The 24255-nt window shown below is 42.2% G+C and overlaps 1 protein-coding gene across 12 annotated transcripts in view; it reads right to left on the bottom strand.

Annotated features, from left to right (window-relative positions):
• The window catches only part of mecom (MDS1 and EVI1 complex locus), a 137073-nt gene that overhangs the window by 80719 nt on the left and 32099 nt on the right, over nucleotides 1-24255 (bottom strand). For all 12 annotated transcript variants that reach the window (XM_080503318.1, XM_080503328.1, XM_080503324.1 and 9 more), the window contains exon 2: nucleotides 10666-11012. In XM_080503318.1, the coding sequence (XP_080359444.1) occupies nucleotides 10666-11012 (347 nt within the window). The remainder of the gene's footprint in view (nucleotides 1-10665; nucleotides 11013-24255) is intronic.

Here is a 24255-nt window from a genome sequence, read left to right as displayed (position 1 = left end):
TGTAGTTGGGGAACCTTTGGGCTGCATTAACCCTTATCTGTGAGCTCCTATGAACAAAGTTCCCTCACAGACTACCTGCTGTAGCCTGGAAAATCCTATTACAGACTGCAGGGGGATACTTGGGAACACTCCACTGGGAAATCTGTCTCCCTCGGCACGTACCAGAGACAGGACATCGAGTTCCCTCTCCACCTCCTCAGCTCATTCTGTCTCTCTTTCATTCACCCTGACTGATTTTCGCTCTCTCTTGTACTCTTCACTCGCCTTTATCTGTCTTTGTTTCTCTTCTACCTCATCTATCACTCTTGTTTTTATCCTGTCTGGACGTCTGGTTTTGCCTATCCTATCTTCTCTTGGGCTATCCCCCTCAGTTGCTATGCATAAGCATGTTTTAAGTCCCCTCTTCATCCCAGTCACTCTTGCCCTCCCACAACGGGGTCTAACTTTTGACCACCATCTTTTGGGTGAGTGAGCTGCATTTGTCTATGGATTCAATGATGACTGCCATGAGTGGGGCTCAATCCCCAAACCAATGGTTAAAAAAATTCAAACATAGACACACAGACGCACATAAACACATGCTTGTAGAATATGTGGGTCAGTTTTTCGAAGATAATGTGCATCCACTATTATGATGTCGTTGAAATGAATGAGGAAATTGTCTGAATAGGTACAAACGCAAAAAAAAACAAAGATCTGCATGAGTAGGTACAGTTAATTCTCTTATTGAAAAAGATGTAACCTGCCATTCCATTAGAGGAATGCATGCTTACTTTGAACATAATTAAACTTCCGCTACTGTAATTACACAATGACTGGAACTGATGGACTGTATCATTGTTATGCAACCTGAAAGCAATTATAAAACAATTATTGACCAGGATGTGATCCTAGGTTATTACCGAAGTAATTAACCCCATTAAACACAAGAACCACACTAATTTAAAGTGTGACCTTCAAACAATGCACAAACTATTAATAAACATGCAGTTCATTAGAAAGCATTTGGAGCAACGCAAGGCCAAAAAAAACTGATTTTTAATGCAGTGAAAATCTTTTTTTTCCTTTGCTATTATTTCTGTGAGCCAATCACAAGAGACTGGTCTCAGATGTGTGGCAGGAACAATGTCCAGATAATACATTTATGTTGAAAAAAAAAGTACCAAAACAAAACACTGCATTACAGATAAAATTGATCATTCAGCAATAATTATCCACAACAAACCGTTTTTCAGATCAAGTCTATTGAGACATTTTCCTAATGTATTCCACTGCTGTTATAACCACCAGTGAATGGCTGGGTGCAGCAGGGGTTTGCACTGTTTCACAGCATAACTTTTCAAGGGGCCATGCATGTTAGGTAATAGATTGCACCAAATCTACTCTGATTTCGGAAATTAAAGTATTTATGGATGATTGTGTACCTTATAAATGTCAAGACAAGATATCTAGATTCCGGCCCTTGCAGCCGTTCTCAGGATAAAGTGCTTCCAGAAGCCCAGGATTCTAACAAGGGTCCCCTCACTCAAAGGTGTTCCTAACACACACATTCTCGAAAGAAAGTCTCACTGGTAATGCTGTGGTACTCCAGCTTATCACCGACTTATCACATTTCCACTAACTCCCAATATATTTGTAATACAAACTACCGATGGCTCAGAGTAAAAGTGCCATAATTATTTATCAAATAACAGCTGGTGTTAGCACATTATCATCCCCGAACAATCCAATGTATTCTGCTCCTATCAATCAACCCCTCCTCACCAATTTAGTTTTTTTTGCTCTTACTCCCAAACCACATTTGAGCATTACAGACAGGGCCCACTCACAAATATTGACTTTCCAACAACATAAGAGTGTACAGCAGCCTATCATATGGCTCGAATTAAAGCATTATGACATAATAGAGCAAAGTCGGGGTTAAGACCTCATTACTGCCACTCCAGGCCTCTGCTTTTGCTCTCTCCAAACCTGGCAGCTCACGGTCCTGCTTTTAGACCTGCTCAATTCTAATTGGAGCAGCAGTATGTAGTAATTGGAAGAGGGGCTATGAGGGGCTACAGAGTTTTAGTGATAAATATGGCCCGGACTGTGTTTTTCAGCGCTTAACTCAGTAATATGCTCTCAAACCAGACCACACCATGCCATTACCCTTTGAACTGCAGCGCAGGGACAACAGGGAGACTTAAACATATGAATGAACACAAACGCACACGCACTGCACACAGAGGGACGCACACTTTATACAAGATACATGGAGACTGTGTGTAGGTTATAATAGCCGTGAGAGAGCGAGGGAGAGTCTGGCAGAGGCTAAAAGGACAGAGGGCCTTGGCTTGTGCCTGTTTGCACAACTCTGACCACAGACACAGGGAAAGTGGTTTCGTAGAGCAGTATTAGCTCTTGATTATTTGCGTTAACCGGTACTTAGATTTACTGCCTGGGTAATGCGATCTGACTGGTAGTTAAGCACCAGCAGCTACACAGGGCAGAAAAGCCAGGACAAAGTTGCCGTTCCCCCCTCTGTTTCCTTGGACTGGACCAATAAAAACCTTGCAAGCTCTGCCCCCAGAGTCGCTGGCTCTCCATTGCTCCAACCCGCCCCATTGGGAAGACATTTGGAAACAATCAGTGTTGTGTTTTAAGGGAAGGCCCTTCCCCTATCAATCCTGCGAGATAAGTTATCTATGAGCCTGGCTCTGTGGCCTCGCACACGGAATTCATCACCTTGGTTTCCTGTATGCTGTTTAGAGGTCCCCTTATTCTCACTCCTATCTGAGCTGAGTGCACAGAGCACTTTTTGCAGCCGTGCGCGTGTGCAAGTGTGCATTTACCTCGCCAGCGGTTTTGATAGCGTGAGCATGAGTGCACACACACAATTTTCCAACAGGCAGTGTTGATCTCTATGTGTTGAAGTGAATAATTGCACTTCTTAGTATTTTTTTTTACCCAGAAGTGCAGTTGATGAGGTGTGTTTGATGTGATTGCACCCGACCAGGGTGGAGTCAGAAGCTCTTGTGCATTCCTCTCACTCTTTTTGAACATTACCTCAGTATTTTAACCACAATGCCTATACAGTTGTAAAATAATGTGAGAAAGCTTCACTTTTTCACTCAATGGTTCTCTGACTATTATCTACCCTTAAACAAGACTCTGAGACTCTTTGGTCAGCACCATAAAAAAGTAATTCTTGTGAAATTAATTCAAGCTGGTAAACTTTGCAACATGGTAGCCTTTTGCATTTCTTTTCTTTCTTTTTTTTTTAAACTTCTTCTATAAACCGTCTAATAAGAGAAATGTTTTTAGGAATAATGGGTCTGACAGTGACTTTGAGGCTTTCTTGTTTTATCTCAGCCTGCAAAGTGCTTTAACAGCTTGAGAATAGCTGATGTAAATATATATTACAAGGCAGTAGCATTTAAACCACACCGATGAGTCAATGCACCTGCATATAAATTCTATTATATCTATGGCTGTCTAGACATGTGTCATTCTGCCATTGAGCTTGCCCTCCATGTGTTTTCCATCATATTGGCCTCCTTTTTTTTTCTACTTCCTGAGGGTGTTTTCTGACCCACCATTAGCCTACAGACAGGCAAATTTTTTGCTTGCATCTTGACGAGACAGATATAATGGGCAGGATAACCCCCTGCCTGAGAGCTTTTCAAGCAGGTGGACTCCTTTTTCTTTCTTTCGCTGACCTCCATCTTCAGTCAAACAGGTTCTCCCATTCACTTCAGATCTGCAAAGGCGCACGACCTTTGCCCTGCTTGGACGGAGCCCTGAGGAGAGTCTCCTTCACCTGGTATTGTGCTGCTGGCTACACCTTCCGACTGGCAGAGCCCCCACTCACGCCTGCCTTTGTCCTTCTGCAATTCACTCTGACTTTGTTCAGTTAGTTAACCTAACTTCCCCTCCCTGCTGGGAATTCAGACAGAGAAAGAGAGAGAGAGAGATGAGGAGGAGGAGGAGGAGGAGGAGGAGGAGGAGGAGGAGTAGGAAGGGTTCATGGCGGAGAAAGTGGAAGTAGAAAAGGGGGGTCAGATCTATGAAATGAAAGAAAAAAGAAATAAATGTGAAAAGTATTTTTCCATTTTCTTTCATTGGAAGAGAGTATCCTCAGAACAAAGAGGACACAGGCTGACCTGCACTCATTTAGGAGCGTCGCCTCACCTTCTCTGTGGTTTATGTTGTTTTTATTCTGAATGTGCCACGTCTTCCCACATGAGATTACAATGTCAAAACCCCCAGCACCCCAAACACACACACACACACACACACACACACACACACACACACACACACACACACACACACACACACACACACACAACACACACACACACACACACACACACACACACACACACACACACACACACACACACACACACACACACGTAGAGGGGCAACAACAAACAACAGATTAACCCAAAGAAAGAATTATCAGTCAACTGAGAGGCAGGAAGATGAACCCCCAGCTTGTTTTGTCTTTGGGGTTTTAAATGGCCATCACTCCTGTCTCAGACAATCAAGCTCCAGTTCCACTGGACGAGAAGTTAATCTCTCCCATCGACACCAGGAGAGACAACATGGCTGAGGGTATGCACTAAAGGGAGGCAGCACCATTTGTACCAATGGAGTAATAAAAGAAAGCTCATTTGTTTTACACACTAGGATTAATACCCTGATATAAACAAAGTAGATAGTCTGATAATCCTATAACCACTGAATTCCTACTATTGGCCACTAAACCTTGTTGTTGATTAAATTATGAAACAAAATACAGGAACCATCAATTGCTGGAATTCTCATTAACATAACATAATAACAATACATAAAACGAAAGGGTGATTTGGCTCAGTTGGTGAAGCCGGTAATCTCTCAATCAGAATGTTGCAGGTTTGATGCCTTATCTGTCCATTTTCCAACGTGTTCTTCAAGAACCCCAAACTGCTCTCAATCAATGGACTTAACACCTTGCATGACAGCTGCCTCCATGGGTGTGTGAATGGGTTGATATGACAATCAATGCAAAGGACTTTTGGGGACCACCGAATCAATGGAAAAGTGCCTAATAAGTCAAATGTATAGTTCAGCATCAGTGTTAGACTTCACAGTTATGTTTTATTGAATCTGGAACAAGGTGGTCATCAGGCATTCTGAGACAACGTATGGGAAGGGAAGGGAAGAGACCACTGCTCTTTAGATTTCTGATCTGCAGCTAACAGCTGAGATTACTTGCCGTGCTATTTTTTTGGGTGTCACTTACTAAACTATTCTTTTCACTCTCCACTCTGTTAGTTTTTTTTTCTTTCTTTTTTTAAGGAATGCCCTTTTGAAGGCTTTGATGGATTACAATTAACAAGTTGGGATTAAGAACATTGAATCAAATATAGCTCACACCAGTATTTACACTGACTATGTATAGACGATGGTGTGAAAAGTACATTTTAAGATTCATTCTATCTGAGTTTCTAATGTTTTCCTAGAGTCTCTTATGCAATCCTCAGAATGAACAACAAGTCATCACGCTTGTGGATCTAACGAACACAGTTGCTGTACTGCTGTTGTTTGAAATGTAATTAGAAAAAGCGTGTTTCCTCTGCAGCATGGCTTTCTTAAAATCAGTCTGTTGTTCAGAGCATCCTGTGTACATGGTGACACATTTCCCTCTTCACACTATCGGTCCCACACAGTTGAGAGTCTTTATTGTCCACTTTGCAATTCATTAAGTGTCAATGAGACCCAAGTGTGTGCTATGAACTGCTACTTTATTATTACAAAACGGTGTCTCTACGGCCATTTAAAGCTCTCCTCATAAGTTCCCACAATGTTGTCAGCGCAGTCGCTGAGTTCACACGGCACAATACATTGACGACCACCATTCACATCGTCTTTGTCGATGCAGGATTCTTTTTCACTTTGAATTTGAGCAAAGTATATGTGTATGTGTGTGTGAAAATGTGAAGATGTGTGTCCATTGACAAAGTGTGTGAGTGACAGAGAGGTCCATCCCAAGTGCCTGTCTTTCTAAGCACCGCTGTGGGCAGGGCCATCTATGCTGACAGTAGCTGGGATGTGGCAGGGGCTGGGGGGGATTAAGGGGGCTTTTAGCCAGAACTGAGAGTGGCTCTTTCTGCCTGTGTCAGAGAGAGGTGACAGGCCGTCAGTGCACTGGGGACATGCGGACAGCCAGCCAGAGACATCTGCATTCATTCAGGACAGCAGCTTATCCGTGCACAAAAAACACGCCCTCTTGAAACGCCCTCCATCTACACTCTCACACTCTGTCTTACACATGCACACACAAGACCATGCACCGACACATATGCAAGACACCAGCACACAATACCTTAATTCTGGCCTTGACCTTTCCTTGAGTTCATATAGATTGTGCAAATATAAGTCAGTAGGACATTACAGGTATCTAAACTTATCAGGTCTTTTATTTATGATATGTCGTTAATAACCACTCGCTCTATAAAACTGAATCTTGTCATTTTATGTTTTATATAATTTTTATCATCCTTGATCTTGATAAAACTCTGGAATCTCTTTTTACTTCTCTCATGAAATCATGAAAAACACAAGAGCTTCAGCTGACAATAATTGAAAAGATGGGTCTCCTCCTGGTCAGGCATCTGCCACTCCTCCTCCTTCCATCCTCCTATCCTCTCCCGAGTCGGAGGTTGAGAAGACAGGAAAATAGCCGGGAAAGGCCCAGCCCAGTCATCTAATCCTCTACTCCCATTCAACATCACTGCTAATCTCCTTCACTGCCTCCGCACCACCACTACCACCAACGATATCGCCTCCACCTCCACCTCCACCTCCGCTTCTCACTCAAAAGTTGCACAAAGACCCTAAGCACCCCTGTCCCGCCCCACTCACCATCGCCATCCCACCCCTTCTTACATCCCTAACCTGCTCCGCCCACCGCTCCGGCAGCAGGAGGCACCCAGCTTTCTAAACCCAGGACCCATAATCCCGTAGGGAAGCAAGTACGGGTGAGTCCAAAAGCTCATTGAGCACCGGATAACTCTCTCGCAGACTCCAACTCTCTGTCTTATTGTTGCCGCTGCTGAGAAGAGGACAGACATAAATGGAGTTGGAATTTCAATGTGCCTAACGACTCAGAGAGAGAGACAGCAGAATATGGACTGGTGGGCATCCAAGCGTTAAGAGCATTTTGAGGGAGGTCATGGACACAAATTTAAATATTGTGGCCGAGTATAAGCCATCCCATCCCCACTCTACAAGATGAAAGATGGGTTGCAATATTTTGTAGCTTATTTATAGTTTGTGCATGTTCAAAAGGAATTTCATGAACAAGCTGCTACATAATTTCCAGCCCAGATCATCCCATAAAACAGGATATTAGCTTTGTTCTGCTGTATTTGAGTGAGAGTTGGCACCAACACTCGAGTTAAAAAGGCATGTCACTTTACATTCACACACCGAAAGCCATTTGGACTCATTTCAAAACTCTCTCTCTCTCTCTCGCTCTCTCTCTCTCGCTCTCTCTGTATTAGATATTTGTTATTGTCAATAATAAATCCAGTTTGTTTCAGTTTACCTTTTAATCTCTTTACACTGAACATAAATCTTAAGTCACTCAAGTTGTTTCTGTAGTGAGTAATAGCTTATATTTTACATCACTTATGTATAAAACATTTACAATGAGGTCCAAAAGTCTGACACTGTGAATCAAGATACTTCTTATTTGCATGTGTTTCAAATTTAAGACAACATGACTTATTACAAATCATTATTTCACTTTAACAAAATTCAAATGAAAAGTTGAAGTGTTAAAAACTGTAGATGAATATATATTATGTATTTGAATGGGCACAGGCCCACCAAGTCAATCCTAACAGCGGATGGTGATATAGAATGATACAGAGAGTGTTTTAAACAGTTCTCTTGAGGTCAGGAACATTTTGACTCTCTCAGTCTTTGAGTGCTCACATAATGTATATGTTCAGAAGGGTGATTTACAGACAAAGAATCGCCTATTGCATAAACTTTTTCTGACTGTAAGATGAAAAAACGGCGTACCCGAAGAAGATTTGCAGCCAACAGGACTCAAACCAAGGACGCTGCCAGTATGAGGCAATGCTGCGAGCCACTGTATCACCATGTACCATAATTAAGTTCACAATGATCAAAATAACAAATACTGAAAATGTTTGTTCAGGTTTCTAGTTATTATCAAGGTAACATTAAAACATGACCAATTCTGGATGTGGCCAAACATTTGTGGATCCTGATCCATGTATACTCTCCGGAAAATCCTCTTTTCATGGATAAGCTATTTTAATTGAAAGTTAATGAGTGCTTCCTATGATTTTTCATGTATTTGTCAAAAGTTACGAACACACTCATCCAAACATGCACAGTGTGCACATGCTTGTGGGGGCAGTCAGCACTTCATTTCTGTATACCACTGTGTAGGTGAGCTTGACAGACCCCTCATGGCTGCCTGCCTTACCTCTTATTTACAGAAGCTATCTTTCCCATAAGTCACCATTCCTGTATTCATAAAGCATCATGGACGCCATAACTCACTCTTCCCCATTATGAATAAAGCTTCCGAATTTATGGTGATGGTGCTGAGGAGTAGTGGCCTCCCTGGTGACAAACTTCCCCCAGTCTGTCAACACTGGCCTGAGCTGCTCAGGGTCTTACATCAAAAGCTCCAGATGGGAGCGCCACTTTATCGCTCCCCGGTCGGTGACATCACCTCGCCGTGCCGTGCGGAATTGATGATGAAAGCAAACATATCTATCTTAACTCACATTTACGAAATCAATTTTATTTTTACAGACCCTCGGCAGGGTTATTGGCATATTGACGGTTTTCAGGCAGGAGGAGGTTTTGGAGGGGGGGTGTGCGCAATAGCTGAGGAATGGGAAATGGGCAGGCATGGGAGACAAAGGGGGAGGGTCCGTGGGACTTAATGGCATTTACCATATTTAATGCAGAGGGATGTCATCACTGAATATCCATTCTGAATAATGTGGCATTTCATCATAAATTCTTTACAACTTATTTACTTAATGGAAAGAGTTATGGCTCGCTGTCAAGATGGTAATTAAACATTGTGATACAGTGCTGCCTCGCCAGGATCCCATCTTCCCCCCCCCCCCCCCCCCCCCCCCCCCCCCCCCACACACACACACACACACACACACACACACACAGATCAGGTCCCAGCTCCTCAGCTTTTTTAAATACATATTATTATTCAAGCTCCCCATAAATTACCACCAGATTAAAATTCATGGAACCTCTTTTTTCTTTATTTCCTTCCCTGGGAAAAAGAATAACTCAGAGAGCTTGTTCAACCAGCTGTAAATCTCTTCGTCTGGGACAAAGACTTTATAATAAAATTTCTGTTATGAAAATGGACTAAAATAAAGAGATTTCTCTCACTTTTACATTTACAGATTGCTTCTCACTGCACAGTGGGGAGAAGTTTCTTTTCAGAAAATTGGAGTTGTGAGTCCATACTCTAATTATTACTCTAACTAATTATTTGTATGAGCAGAATGTTGATATGTAACCTTCATATTCTCAGTCAGCTAAAGAAAGTACAATTGAGACACATCCAGAGGAGGAATCCTGAATTCAATTATCCCTGTATTCACACTTATGACTCTTCACTTTATATACTGCATGGTCAGCTGTTGTTAATGAGCTTGACTTTGTCTAACAAAGAGACACAGCCCTGAATGTGAATGACTAAATCTTCACCTTTCAAATCAGAGAGGACATATTTGAGGAGATTAAATGAAGCCAATATGCCACAAACCCCTTCACCATGCCCCATAAAACTGCACTAGGCTAACACTGACAGAGACCATTTCTAACCTTTGACCTTGTCCTGTGACCCGACCTTCGATTTTTTTGTCTGTGTCTGCTGACCAATATTTGATTTGCCAATGGCCGCACTGGGTCCCTAACCAGGATGAAGAAGGGATTTATAGCTTTTCATTTTAATTGAGTTAAGAGCACAACCTCAACTTTATTTCTTTGGGTTACACTGAGCGAACATTACATCATTGGACACCAAACACCAGCAACAGCCTTGTGGCCACTGGGCTCAATATGAACATGACGACATGAGCATAAAAAGAGGACTGGTGTGAACGCTCTAGTGGAGTGTACAACTGACTGGTGAAACCTCCTTGTCAAAAAGAGGACTCCTACTGTTCCAGAAAAACGTTATAACAGTAATGTTTATCCTTGAACGGTGCCCCAAGCAGGTGTTTTACAAGCTGAGCCAGTTACCATGAACTGAACCTCGAAAGCCTTAAAAAAGGCATCCCCAGAAGGTTTTCTCTTTTGTTCCATTGCCCCTTGATATTCAACAGTTGTACAAAACATAATAAGACGTGAAATTCCATTGGTCACTGAATATTTTGAGGGTTCCTGCTTTTGCATGTTTATGAGAATGGGTGTCATCAACAGCATTTGGCTTCACTTTAATGTTTTGGCAATTCAAAGATCAAAGAGGAGACCCACACCATTTCTTATCTGGTGGACTCCAAGGATGAGCACCCCTCATCTAATGGAGGTTGTTTACCCACACAATTGTGTTTTTTAGTGGTTGAAAGTTTTTAAAAAATGGACAAAAATGAAAACAACACATGTTCCTACCTCCCAGCCTTGTGTTGGATCTTGGAGAAAAGACCTGTGCTCTCCTTCATATGGTCCAAAGCGCTCTCCGATGTTCACCTTCCTGCAACTCCAGATGCCCACGCATCCTGCTGGAACCGATGACTCTCGCAGTTCAAAGTCCAGGGGAATGGGCAACTCGTCTTGGGGGAAAAACACACCTGCTTGTTGGATTGACAAGGATTCCTGGGGTGAAGATTCATCATCGGAGAGTAGAGGCGATGCTGGGTCCTCCGGAAGGGCCGAAGAAGGTGTGGGATTCCGGTCTGAGCCGACTACCTCATCCAAGACATTAGATGGATAAAGTGAAAAGTCATCATCACCATCACCTGTGAAATAAACAGATTCTCTGAGGGTGATGCTCAGTGATAGCTTTTATGATTGCTCAATTGCCACAAACAACTTCTGGTGAACTCATCTAACTATATGAGCTCCAATAACAGCATTAGTTACTTTAATGGAACAAATAAATGTTAAAGAAGAGAGTGTCTTCAAAGTCTGAAAAGGCAATGGGAGTTTTATGTAATTGATGAGAGCCTGCCTTTTACCTCTCTTAGTCTGTCCAAACTAGTTTAGTTTAGAAGAACAAATTGAGGGTCAAAAACAGGTTTTTAAAGTGTACAGCAAAAACATGGCATGATTGCCATTTGCTTGAGCTGATGCCAAAGCGGGCAAGCGGGGTCGGCTCAGCATTGTGCTGCTCTGACTGTTTTATATTTCCTTTTCCTGATCTCTTTCACCACTGTACAGTGAAAACAGAAGGAAGCGCAGCGGGGTTAATTGTGAATAGAGTGAAACAGCACATCGAGGTATGACCCTGGAACCCACACTGGGCTTCTTCAGAGTGGCACACGTGGCTGGTGGACCTCAATGGTGGAAGGGTGATTGAGTGATTCTCAGTGTTGACACAGTGTGATCAGGGCCATAGTATTACTGTGAGTTCCAAATTAAATCATTTGCCTCTGAAATGAACGTAAGTGAAAGATGTGTGGAATTCAGAACATTAGGTTTAAGTTTACTTCACCGTAAAACAAGCAGGCAGCACATATGGTCTCCAAACAAGTCAACATGAGATGACAAAGATTCAGACAAATTAAAGGCTATGGTGTCATGAATAAGCTGACTGCCAGCCAGGTGTCACACAGTGAGACAGTCAGACACTGAACGCCGGAAATGATCCGCAGGAAGCTGCCGCTCTGTGGTGGTCTGTGCCTAACACAGGCTGACAGGTCACGGGGAGAGGGGGCTCTACTAATGAGGCTCAACAGCCCATCCCTGGGCTGAAGAACATTCCTGAAGGGCTTCCTGTGTGACACTGTACTTCTGCCTTGTCAGCCAGGGAACCTTTGATCCACGCACATGGACACATGCACTTCTTGTTCGCTGGCCATGAATTAAATGTACTTCAGATTGACTGAATGGGTCGCTGTGATTGGTCACAGGTGGTCATGGACTAACCTGAGAGATTAACTCAAGACCAAGGTTTATTGTATGCTCTTGGCCTGCACAGTGGGTCAGTGGTTAGTGCTCTTACTTCAAAAGGAGATGTTCAAGTACTGGAGTTTCTGGAGTGGAGTTTGCATATTACCCTTCTGCATTCATGGGTTTCTTCCCACAGTCTAAAAATACAGATGTGAGGTTAATAGTAAGTGTGTGTGACTGTGTCTCTCTGTTTGCCCTGTGATGGACTGGTGACCTGTTTAGGTGCATCCTGCCCTTGCCCATAGTTAGCTGGTATTGACTCTTGCAACACGCTATCCTGAACTGGATAAAGTGGTACAGAACATGGACGACATGTGAAGCTTTGTGTTTGACCTTTGAAATAAAATGGAAGCACAAAGATTTTCTCCACTCTGAAAGAAATTATTTAGCAGAAAGGGGGGCTACATCCACCAGAAGCGAAGTGAATGCCGTCTTATGCTCTAAGCAAATTGCACCCTGGTTGGACTTGATTCCTCTCTTCGCCAGTCAAAAATGTCATAATAAGGTTAGAATGGGTCCATGTAAAGCTTCACTTAAGTACAATTATGTTGCAACCTTATTCAAGCACACATAATCTATAAAGAGGTGTCTTCAACTTCTATATTTGCAAAGGGAAAGTATAAATCTAATATCTGTGGAAAACAAAAACAATATTGGAAGAGCCTACTGCATAAGCAGTGCATGAGCTGCTTATTTTTGCCTGCCAGGAATCATCACTCCTGTCATAATATGTGTTTGCTTGGGGAAAGAATTCTCTGCATGAGCACATTGTGCCAAATCAGCTGTCCATTTCCTGTAGTTCATAGATGTCTGATTTCTGTTACACAGTGTGTGTGTGTGTGTGTGTGTGTGTGTGTGTGTGTGTGTGTGTGTGTGTGTGTGTGTGTGTGTGTGTGTGTGTGTGTGTGTGTGTGTGTGTGTGTGTGTGTGTGTGTGTGTGTGCACGTGTGTGTGTCAAAACACATGTATAACTTCAAGCATTTCTCATAGTAACTGTACAGCAAATACCTGATCACAGTGTCAGTGCAACTATTGTGTTTGACACACACACTGTGTGGGCCCAGTGTGTTTGAAGGAAAAGTCTCTTAAAGACTCTAGTGAGCTGGGCAGGGTATGAAACTCAATGTGGCTCTGGGAGTCAACGTAATGATTTTCAGCATGGGGACTGTGTAACGTGGTTATAGGGCTGGATGTGAAGTTTGCCATATGGTGGAGGGACAAGAGCTTTTAAAGGTAACAGTATCCCTCCAATCCTGTTTCTCCTCTGACTCAAAGTTTATATTTGATTCAGGCCAGAAATTCTCCTGCTCCAACGGACTCCATAAGAACATTTCAGCTCATAAACATAGACGTTTCTGTAAGGTAAACTTTAGCAGAAAACAAATATGTAATGTTCATAGTTTTAAAAATTGTGGTCTCATGTGCAGATGAGTGATAAGTCATAGAACGTGGCTCTGCTCAGATGTGGGCGGACGGCAGGGTAACTATAAAAAGATGATAAGATTGGTGTGCGTGTGCTGGGGTGTCTCTCTCTACTAGCATAAAGAAAATAATCCTGTTTGTTTGTTCAGTAATGGACATTACTTCATCATTGCAAGTTGACGCCCTTCATCAGCAACGGAGCTTTAAAGGAATTCTTGAGAAGGGGAACTCCAGCTGAGAGCAGTATCATGACTTCAACTGCGTTAATAACATAGATGGCACATCTTGATAGTACAACAAGGCAAGGGCTTGATAAAAAAAAAAAAGAAGCCAGAAACATTTGATGTTTTTGTAACCAAAAGACAACACAAAAGATTTAGTACAAAATAGTAAGGAAAACAATATTATCTCACCGTCAAAATCAGCCACTAACACAGGAACATACATCATGACACTTAGCATAAACACAGACGTGCAAACACATGCAGATATATCATGCATTCAAAGGCTCATGCTTGACGCCAAATTCATTAATTTTTATTAAGAGGGAAAACATTTGTTCCCAGGCCGGCTATCTGCATGGGTGGAATGATTTTCACCTCTGCCACAAGGTGTTGGGCAGACTCATACATCACATGATTACCCCGAGCAGCGAGCAGGGCCGCCATCATCAGGGAGTGAATTAAAGATGATAGAAAGAGCTATTAATCACTGTGACAAAGCCCCTAATGGAGGTGTGACCCAGCCACTGCTGACGGGACACTGAGGGGACGCACCCACGGGACAAATGGATACATATGTTTACAGAGAGAATAACCTACCTGTGGACAGAGTCAACCCCCCTGCGCCGAATGTATTTTTTTTTTACCTTTACAGCTGTCTTTCTTGCTTTCACATGCTGTCTTTGTAATAGTTGAGTGATCCCTATAGTTTTTATTGTGTAACTCGAATTTTAAGTGAACTACTCAACCCTGTATTTTTACAAGCAATTATTGTGTGTGTGTGTGCGTGTGTGCGTGTGTGTGTGTGTGTGTGTGTGTGTGTGTGTGTGTGTGTGTGTGTGTGTGTGTGTGTGTGTGTGTGTGTGTGTGTGTGTGTGTGTGTGTGTGCGTGCGTGTTTGTTTGTTTTCTAACAATATAATTGGTCCATTTTGTATTATATCAAGCAAATTTGCATTAAACTGCTTCAGTAAACGCCAATGAAATTCTATATTGGAGCTCCTCCATTGCATCTCTGCTTTTATTTTGAAAATGCTGGACAGGCTATAATACGGTATGTTGTAAAGAGCGAACATTATTCATCTGCTTAGCCTGGAGCCAGCTCACAGATCACTTCATGTAGCCAGATAGATAGAGAGGTCCATCAGTTGACTGATGGGGTCCCATATTGTGAACTATGGAAATGAACTCCTCACCTTATAAGGACTAGATCTCATGCTTATCAGGAGACATCATTTGTTGCCTGTGATAACAGACAAATGGGAAGGAGGGCTTACCCTTGTATTACAGGTCAAACATAATCACACATGATCCCCACCATTAGTCATCATCCAAAATCTGAAACTGCACTCTTTATCAATCAGCTGCTTTCTATTCCTTTCTCAACACTGGAAACATATAAAAATGTGTCAGAGCTGTTGTTCCAATCTCAAATTAGAACACATAGAGAAGTAGATAGCTTATTAAACAAACAATGACTCGAAATGTTTTAGAGCAGTTCAAGGGGCTACAACAAGATTGCTGTTTTGTATGCAGAGACCTTTGCTTGAAAAATGAAGATGCCCTGAGAGACTGGAACCGTATTGGAAGCAAAATGACAATAATTATCTTCCACGCTGGTAAATTTAACACTCTCACAGCTACTGCCAGTCAGAAAATGACTGCTGCTGATCTGCTGTTAATTACAGTGCATCAGTATGCGTTTGCATTCCCTCAGCAGGGTGTATAAGGAGAGTGTTTGGAGCCCCATGGCCCCGGGAGAGGCAATAAGCTTCCTAATTAACTCTGTCTTTGTGCTTAATGGAGGCCTTAACACTGCTTTCGGGGAGTCTTTTGGTCCATGGGTCCATTGGGGTGACTGTGGAACTGACTGATACTAACCAACAGCATTCAATCTGTAGACACTTCTATACATATTGCTTTAGACAACTGTCCACTGTTTACACGTTGGGAGTTGTTTTCTCAGCCAAGATTCAAAATTTGAGAAAAAGAAATGAAAATGCAATTTTGTCAGTATTGTTGTAAAATACTAATTAAAGCTTCAAAGGTTTTTTGCTGTTGTTTTTCTTTTTTAATTGAAGACAAGGTAACACTATACTATAGTGTTGTTATAATTATGAAGAATTGAGCAGAAAAAAAATATTATTAAAGAAAGATAGTGATGCCTGGTACTGACGTTTAAAATTGTATAATATACTATTTGTACGCAAATCCTCATTTGCATGTTGTCACAAACTGGCACTGACATTGCATAAAAGCACGCACACACACACACACACACACACACACACACACACACACACACACACACACACACACACACACACACACACACACACACACACGCGTGCATTTAATCACTGCCCTAACAAGGGCAGCGCTCTTAACACAGTCTTAATTAAGGGGAGCATTGTCTATATTTTTCACCCTTATGTTGGTCAACTACTGCCCATTTCCAAATGGAAAACACTCCATTAGGGCCCTGAGCAGAGCAACTAATTATCAACGTTCAACAAACTGAAACTTCGAGTCGGACCCTTTGTGTACACACATACACACACACACACACACACACACACACACACACACACACACACACACACACACACACACACAGGCAGACACCTAATTAATTAGCATTAGTTGTGATTAATAATGAGCGTCCTTTAATGGTAATTCTGCAGCTCCGATGGCAGGCTGACACAACAAAGGAGTCTGTGTATGTGGCAGGATTTATCTGGGGAGCTGCTCGGGGATTTTAACATGTTTCTCACAGGCCTGACAAATAGCCTATTAATTATCTAATGTTGTCTGACAACAACCGCTTGATAAAGATGTATGTTTAGACAGGGCGAGAAGGGGAACCAAACAGCGGAGGAAGAGAGGGAGGTTTGTGCGAGTAATACAGAGGAGGAAAGAGACTGTGTGTTTGCATAAAAGAAGAAAAATAAAGTATGTCAGAGCGCAGGGGAGGCTTGCACCATTCTACACAGTTGTAAGCTACTGAGTGACGCACATGAGAAAACACAGCTGAGTAACTGCTAGAAATTTGGTGATGCATTTGTCAGAAAAGACAAATCACTGTGCTGAAACAATCAATATGGAGGATTAACAAACTACATTTATTCCTAATGAAATGCTAATGAATGAAAGTCTCGATGAACACAAAGACGAATGTCCAAACACACACACACACACACACACACACACACACACACACACACACACACACACACACACACACACACACACACACACACACACACACGGTTTATGTCCTAAAACCACAATCAATATCATCAACAAGAGAGTCCCCACATCAACCGAACCACTTCATACCATTAAATCTCTAACAACATGGAGCATATGGACATCTCTCTTTCTCTCGCTCTCTCTCGCTCACTCACTCCTCCCTCCGTTTCTCTGATTCAATCTCAGTGCTGACTGTAATTTGTGGAGTTTATCTTCCGCCTGTATGTTGACAGGTGTTCCTAAGTGGGATGCCAGTGCCAAATGATTTTTATGATTGTTTTAGCCCCGCATTTGGCCTAATGAGATAGGATCCCAGTCGGACGCTAACTCAAGCCTGTCACATGCAAAGCAAACAGAATAATAACCCGGCACTAACATTATTTCCACAGGCCATACATCAGCAAGCGTCTGTGGAAGGACAACCTCGGGATCGCTACGTTGAGCCCCCAGATGGGGGAAATAAGAGGAAAGAAAGGGAGCAAGTAGAAAAGGTGTCAATATTTCAGAAAAGGTGATGAGTGAGAGGGAATGGGGAAGGAAGTTGAGAAAGAAGGTATAATATAAAATTGAGAGAATCTAAAACCCCTGAACAACACTTGATATTCTCTATAACTAACACTTGCAGAAATGTGATTACTTTGAAAGTGATCTTTTTTTTTATCCCGCTAGGATTTAATACATAGAGTGACTGTTTGTTGTGGTCATCAATTCCATCACTTTCTCCTTTTGTTTCTGATTTCCATCAATTAAATAAGACACAATACAAAAGGAATTGTGTCTTATCTCATCATCACAGCACCTCAAAAAGGCCTTTAAAAAACTGAGGTCGAGCATTTGCGAGAGCTGAATAAAACTTGAGCTGCTCTTCCAGGTTCACTACAGTACACTTTGTGATGCACATGTGTTTTTACACTGGATGGATTTATGATGCACCCTGATGAGCAGATGGGGTTAAGGGCCTAGTTCTGAGGCAAACAGCGCCAACAGCTCCACAGCGAGGCTGGTATTGTTTCCCTAACACCTCTAGGCCACTAATCCTTCTAATTAATGAAAGTCAGATTTATTTATTTTTTAGAACAGAAAACCAGGCAAGACTGAAGTAATGAACCCTGGGTTGTGTCTTTGCGATGGTGTAACAGATATTGGCATCCCAGGACAGATCTGGAGAAATTGTAATACCAAGCGATTTGAAGTGTGGACTGCTTATAATTGACGAGAAATTGTATTTCATGAATTAAACAGCAAGCTGTAAAGGGAAATACATCACAAACTAAAAATAAAATAAGATTTTTTTTTTTTTAACTAGCAGAAAAAAAGCTTTAACCTCTGAAAATACAACAACAACATCTATCTTTCAATATCTGTGTACAGAAGCACACTCCTCATTCTAAAAATGTGTTTTCTTGAAAACAACACATGTTAATGCAAACATGCTTCAATGACGATTCCCCGTCTCTCCCCCCGCACATTCACTTTCATGTCATGGCTAACTGCCATTGGGCCCTAATATAATTATGGCTCACAGTTGTGCACATTTGAGAAATTGATTCCTTTGATGAAATGTGAGTGAGGCAGGTCTGGGCAGAGCAGAGAAAGACGTATATCCCGAGTGCTTGCTGCCAGCCACCCCAGCCCTGTGGAAGGCCCCCTGGGTACCAGACCGCCAGCTCAAACGCGGCCCAGCCTGGCCCAGTCGTTAAAAGAAATGATAGCATATGTGCTTTGTTTGAGTTTGATGTCTTCGTAATGCATTACACAATTAGATTGATTTGACAATTTCCATTATACTTGATAAAATATTTATGTAGGCCTGAGGATGGTAGTTCTTATCAGGGGGGGGGGGGGGTGGGGGGGGGGGATCTGCACTGCAGATGTGAGCTGCAGCAAGAAGGCCATCAGTCAGTTAAAGCTAGGCAAATTTGTGGGCAAATACTCGCTGACTATTTCAAATTTGTATTTGTGATGTAAAAAGGGCTGTTTTGTACATCAAGCAATTAGGATTTAGTATATTCAATAGTTTGACATGAACAATCCGGCACAGAGGACTGAGATCAAATACATAGAGTGTCATGTATATCAGTGATTCTATGACCTTGTCCCAACGTGTTCGCATTGTGTTAATGATACTGCTCACTATCTTATCAAAGGAAAACTTTCCACTGAAGGCACACATACTTCTGTCTCTGGTACATTAACATCATACTTGCTTCAGTTGAAATATCGGAAACATCAGCATCCAAAAATCAAATTGAAAATACACACTGCTGTCTGTTGTTAGCCCCGTAACCTTATTTGGAGTGGTCAGATCACACATGAGACAATATATAACCAAATAAATAGTGTGTCCAGTATTTAAGTCCATCTGTGAAAGTTTTCTGCAACTTGACTTTCTTTTAGTTATCTCCTTTTTACATTGAAAGGTGGAGGCGAATGACGAATAAATACATCAATTCAAACAGTAAACTCAAAGCACTCATGCTGAGCGGTGGGTCTCCTTCACCTCTCTTCCCTTCCCTGTTCTCTCATTTTCTGGATGTCCCTCTCTTTCTCCCTTTCCCCACCTGTCTCCCCAGTCCCTCCCTTCATTCCCTTTTGCACCTTTCTACAAACCTCTCAATGTGCACAGCCACCCCACATCCATCACAGCCCAGAAATTTAAGGAGCCAAATTGGCCTCATCTGTCTCAATGTTGGATGCAGATGGAGTTTCTTCTGCAGAGGGAGGTGCAGTTAGTCACCCCTGCTGCCCCCACCCTTTCAATGTACTGCCTTTAAGCCAAGCCAGTCTGCACCCAGTCGCAGTGCTATAGAGCCACATTATGAAGGCTGGCTGCAGGGATAAAGAGGGCACAGCGGTGAAGTGACCATTGGACTGACCACACACATTCTCTGCCTCATCCAGTGTTCTCCCAATCACATTTTTTCTTCCTTTTTTTATTTTCCATTCAGCCTTCATTCTTGCGCACGCCACCCCCTCCACCACATTCTCACGATTTGCTAACTCATACTACTGCCAGCACACACACACACACACACACACACACACACACACACACACACACACACACACACACACACACACACACACACACACACACACACACACACACACACACACAAATAAGCAATGGTGGCCATAGCACAGCCGTAGTATAGTCCCAAGCAGCTTGGCCAGACCTGGCTCGTTAATAAAGGCCGTAAATGAGGCAGCATGCATAAAACATGAAGCGCTGCGTGCTGCAGTAATGAACTGCTGCTCCATAATTGCATCTCAGAGCCGTAAAATGAAGACAAAATATTTGAAGAGGGATTCTGTCACCTCTCTGCAGACGCAACACTAATCACAAGCGTTCTGCGGGGGCCCTGGGGGTCTCCCCCTGACAGAGAGCAGGGGCTAAACGCCCAGGGCGGTGACATTGGCAACACCTTCCAACTGATGGGACATAATTGAATAATTGCTGATTAGAAAACTGGGGGAGAGGTAATAACATAATAGTGTCCAGCATGTTATCCAGAATGATCCCATTGGGAAGGACAATATGATAATATGGCACAGGAACTGTTTAAAAAAATCTAGTTTGCCTATGAGGGAATAATTTCAATTATTTAATGGACAGTTTATGAGCCTAAAATTATAGTTGGTGGAATAATGGATGGAATAGAAAAGTGTTATTTATACCTGTTTGGGAAAGCAGGATGGTGAATATAAGTAGATATTTCAGTCACACAATCTCATCCAAAAGCAATCACATAAAATTGCTAGCAGGTTTGTTAAAAGTTAGATACAATTTAAGGAAGAAAAAGATGGAGAAATTAAAGGCACAAAGAGCAACGTATAAACACGCACACGCTCTCACACGTGTGCAGTGACAAGCTTGGAGACAGGCAAGTCTCCAGATGAGAGATTGGAGTCCCACCCAGGGGTGTCACCCAGACAGTTGCAGAGTTGCGGTTGTGACAGGGCGGCCGCGGTGACATAATGAAGGTGCTGTGGCTGTCACAGGGGGTCAGTGGTGATCACCGTGCCCAGCTGAGGGGAGGTTAGATACACGAATAATGAATCCCACCAATGACAAATGGCCCTCAACTCAGGGCTGAAGCATCTGACAAACTCGGACTCATCACTTGGACATGCACACCCACCCACCCACACACACACACACACACACACACACACACACACACACACACACACACACACACACACACACACACACACACACACACACACACACACACACACACACACAGATGCTGGGAAAACAAAACAGGGAGACACACATCACAGGGCTCTTTGGGGTGTGTGACCAGGCTGCTATGAAACAAGCTCAACGTCCACCCCTTCTTGCAAGTTTCTGTTTGTGCTGGAACATTAAATGATGTGTGCAGCTCTCATTGCTTTGCTCAGCTTTTAATCAATGTTTTCTCTCACCTCTTGCAGACTCTTGAAACGCTTCCAAAGGAGATCTTAATTTCATGTTGTTGTGACACTACAGTGGCATGTCAAAGGTTATCAATACGTGCATTGTTTAACGTGCACAATGGGTTGTGTGAATGCAGAAAACCCCCTTTTACAAGTATCTGTGAGGCTCAGAGCCTAAAAAAGCACAACGGTCAGCACAACAGGTCTGATCCTTATTTAAAAAGCTGAACGCAATCACAACGAGGTCTGTGTTTGGTAGGGAAAGAAAAACTTCTCCAAAGTACGAGTATTTCTAATGTGACAAGCTGACCACCTACTACCAACATGACACCCTCCATTAAATTTTTTTGGATATGAATAGACTTTGTCTGGGGGTTGCTTTTCTACTCACAGGGTCTGCCTGCCTTGAGCACTACCACAGCAGTAGGCCAATTCAACCTTAACTTTGTTACAGAACTTGTTACATGCAATAATGTCCGCAGCTACAGAGACTTTCCAAACCACAGTGCGACATGTGAAACAGACCCAGGCATGGAAAGGTCCTGGAGAGGATGTTTGTTTAATGATTGTTGGAAGGTTAACATTCAGCCCTGTGCCCTGAGTCACAAAATCCCCCTTGGAGCACTGAAGCTGTTTATGTTATTTGTTATGGATGTCAATTTCCCTCTATTTTGGAGGTGATTTTACTGGACAATACAGTGGGATTGTGGTCCTGTATGGGGGATTGTTGTCTTCCTGTCCAACACCCTACACAGCTCTGCACGAGTGTGGACATAAACAGCAGGTCAATGTGACGACTGAGGCACCAATCACCTTGTGAGACCTGCCACTAAGTTGAATTCTCACATGCAAATGTTAGTACTTAGTGATCAAGGCTGATTTTTTTTGGGTGTTAATTGATTTTGTCTAAATTGTTCATATTTCCTTTGTATGATTCTAAGTAAATATTCAAACATCTGTAATACAAAACAATATTTTAGTGTGCAGATACAAATCCCTTCATGCTCACCTCACATTGATTAAAGTAATTTATCAGTAAACCAGAAATAATCACATCAAGGTGTTACATTTTAAAATCAAAATAAATAAATAGATACTGTATCCAAACATCTTCTTTAACTGGTTAGAATTATAAACATACAGTACAAAAAACATGTACAATCTGCTTCAGTTGGAATCATTTTGCTGTTCACTGTAATATTTATTTTTTATCTTTTCTTTTTATTTATATATTTATTTCTTTATTTTATTTTTATTTGGTGCTGGTGGAAAATACACATCCGTGTGTGTGTGTATGTGTCCATTGGAGCAGGACAGAGAGAAACGACTTAAATGTGGAGTGACAGCTGTCAAATGACAGCGAGATTAAGGTGGGAATGCAGAAGGACAATGAGGGATGGAGCGGAACATGACAGTAACAGCAGTTCAGATTAAACTGCCATCACACACATACATGCACACATACACATGATCCAAAGCACATCATCAACCATTTATCTACAAGCTTAATGGGGGCAGATGGGAAATGCTTCCTGTAACATGCGCTTGGTGTGTCATTCAGATCGGGACCAGGATGAGAGGAATCACCGACATTTCTCCATTTCTTCTTAATTCAAACAAACAGGGACTCTAAGCAGAGCCACATGGGCTTTCTTAATGACTGACATTTTGTTTAAGAACCATCCATAATGACCTGGTTTGAATTTAAATACTGTGTTTATTTCACAATGAGCTGCCAATATTCATCAATGCAGAATTCCAAAGTGCTTGAGTGACTCGAGATTGTTGACTTCATGTGTTTTTTTCCCCCCTTTGGTTTTCCTGTTTTCTACATATTTGAAGTGGCATGAGTGTGGAATTAATGACAGATTGCCCAACTTGAACACGTTAAATGTAAAGTACAACAGATATCTATTGCACTAATGGACTTGTCTTATACAGCGCCTTTTATTGCTTTAGCAGTCTCGACGCAGTGGAAATTATACATCACTTTTACCCATTTGTGAACGCGAGCACGCATACACATAACACACACACACACACGCACACAAACTCACATACACACACTCACATACACACACACACACACACACACACACACACACACACACACACACACACACACACACACACACACACACACACACACACACACACACACACACACACACACACCATTGGCAAAGGCTGCCATGGTACACGTACACCGTTGGGAGTGATATAGTTCATAGTCTTATCCAAGGACACTTCGACATATGCACAGAGCAAGACAGACTTAGAAGAAATCCCACGCTACCAACTGAGCTTAAGCCTCCTATGTGAACATTTTATTTGAATTAAACCAAAACATTGAGCTGAACTGATGTAAGAAATCTTCAGCTCTAAAAAAATCCAAGGTATTTTCTTTAACGCTGAAAATGTTTGACGTTCCAATTTTATGAAATGAGTGGGAAAAAAGGTATCCAGTCAGTGTCAGTACATATGGAAATGAGCACAATACAATGCATGCACAGTGCTGGCACTTGTACAGCAAAATCAAACAATTCTATACGAGTTATATTGACTTGGGAAATAAAGCAATTACAAATCACCAAAGCACCAAGATTAAACTTCTTTTGAAATACTTGATACATCGACAATCCAGTAAAATGGAGCAGAACGGAAAGCATCCCCCAAAGACATTAAAGTGCTACCGCCAATTAATAATCACCTCATTTTAACCTGCTGCATGCACTTGTGCAGCTTAAAAATCAATCAAGGTCTACTTTTTTTTTC

The sequence above is a fragment of the Blennius ocellaris genome (genome assembly GCF_963422515.1).
Source record: "Blennius ocellaris genome assembly, chromosome: 2".
Classification (NCBI taxonomy): Eukaryota; Metazoa; Chordata; class Actinopteri; order Blenniiformes; family Blenniidae; genus Blennius; species Blennius ocellaris.
The sequence above is the reverse complement of the archived record's forward strand: the minus strand, read 5'-3'. Positions and strand labels throughout refer to the sequence as shown.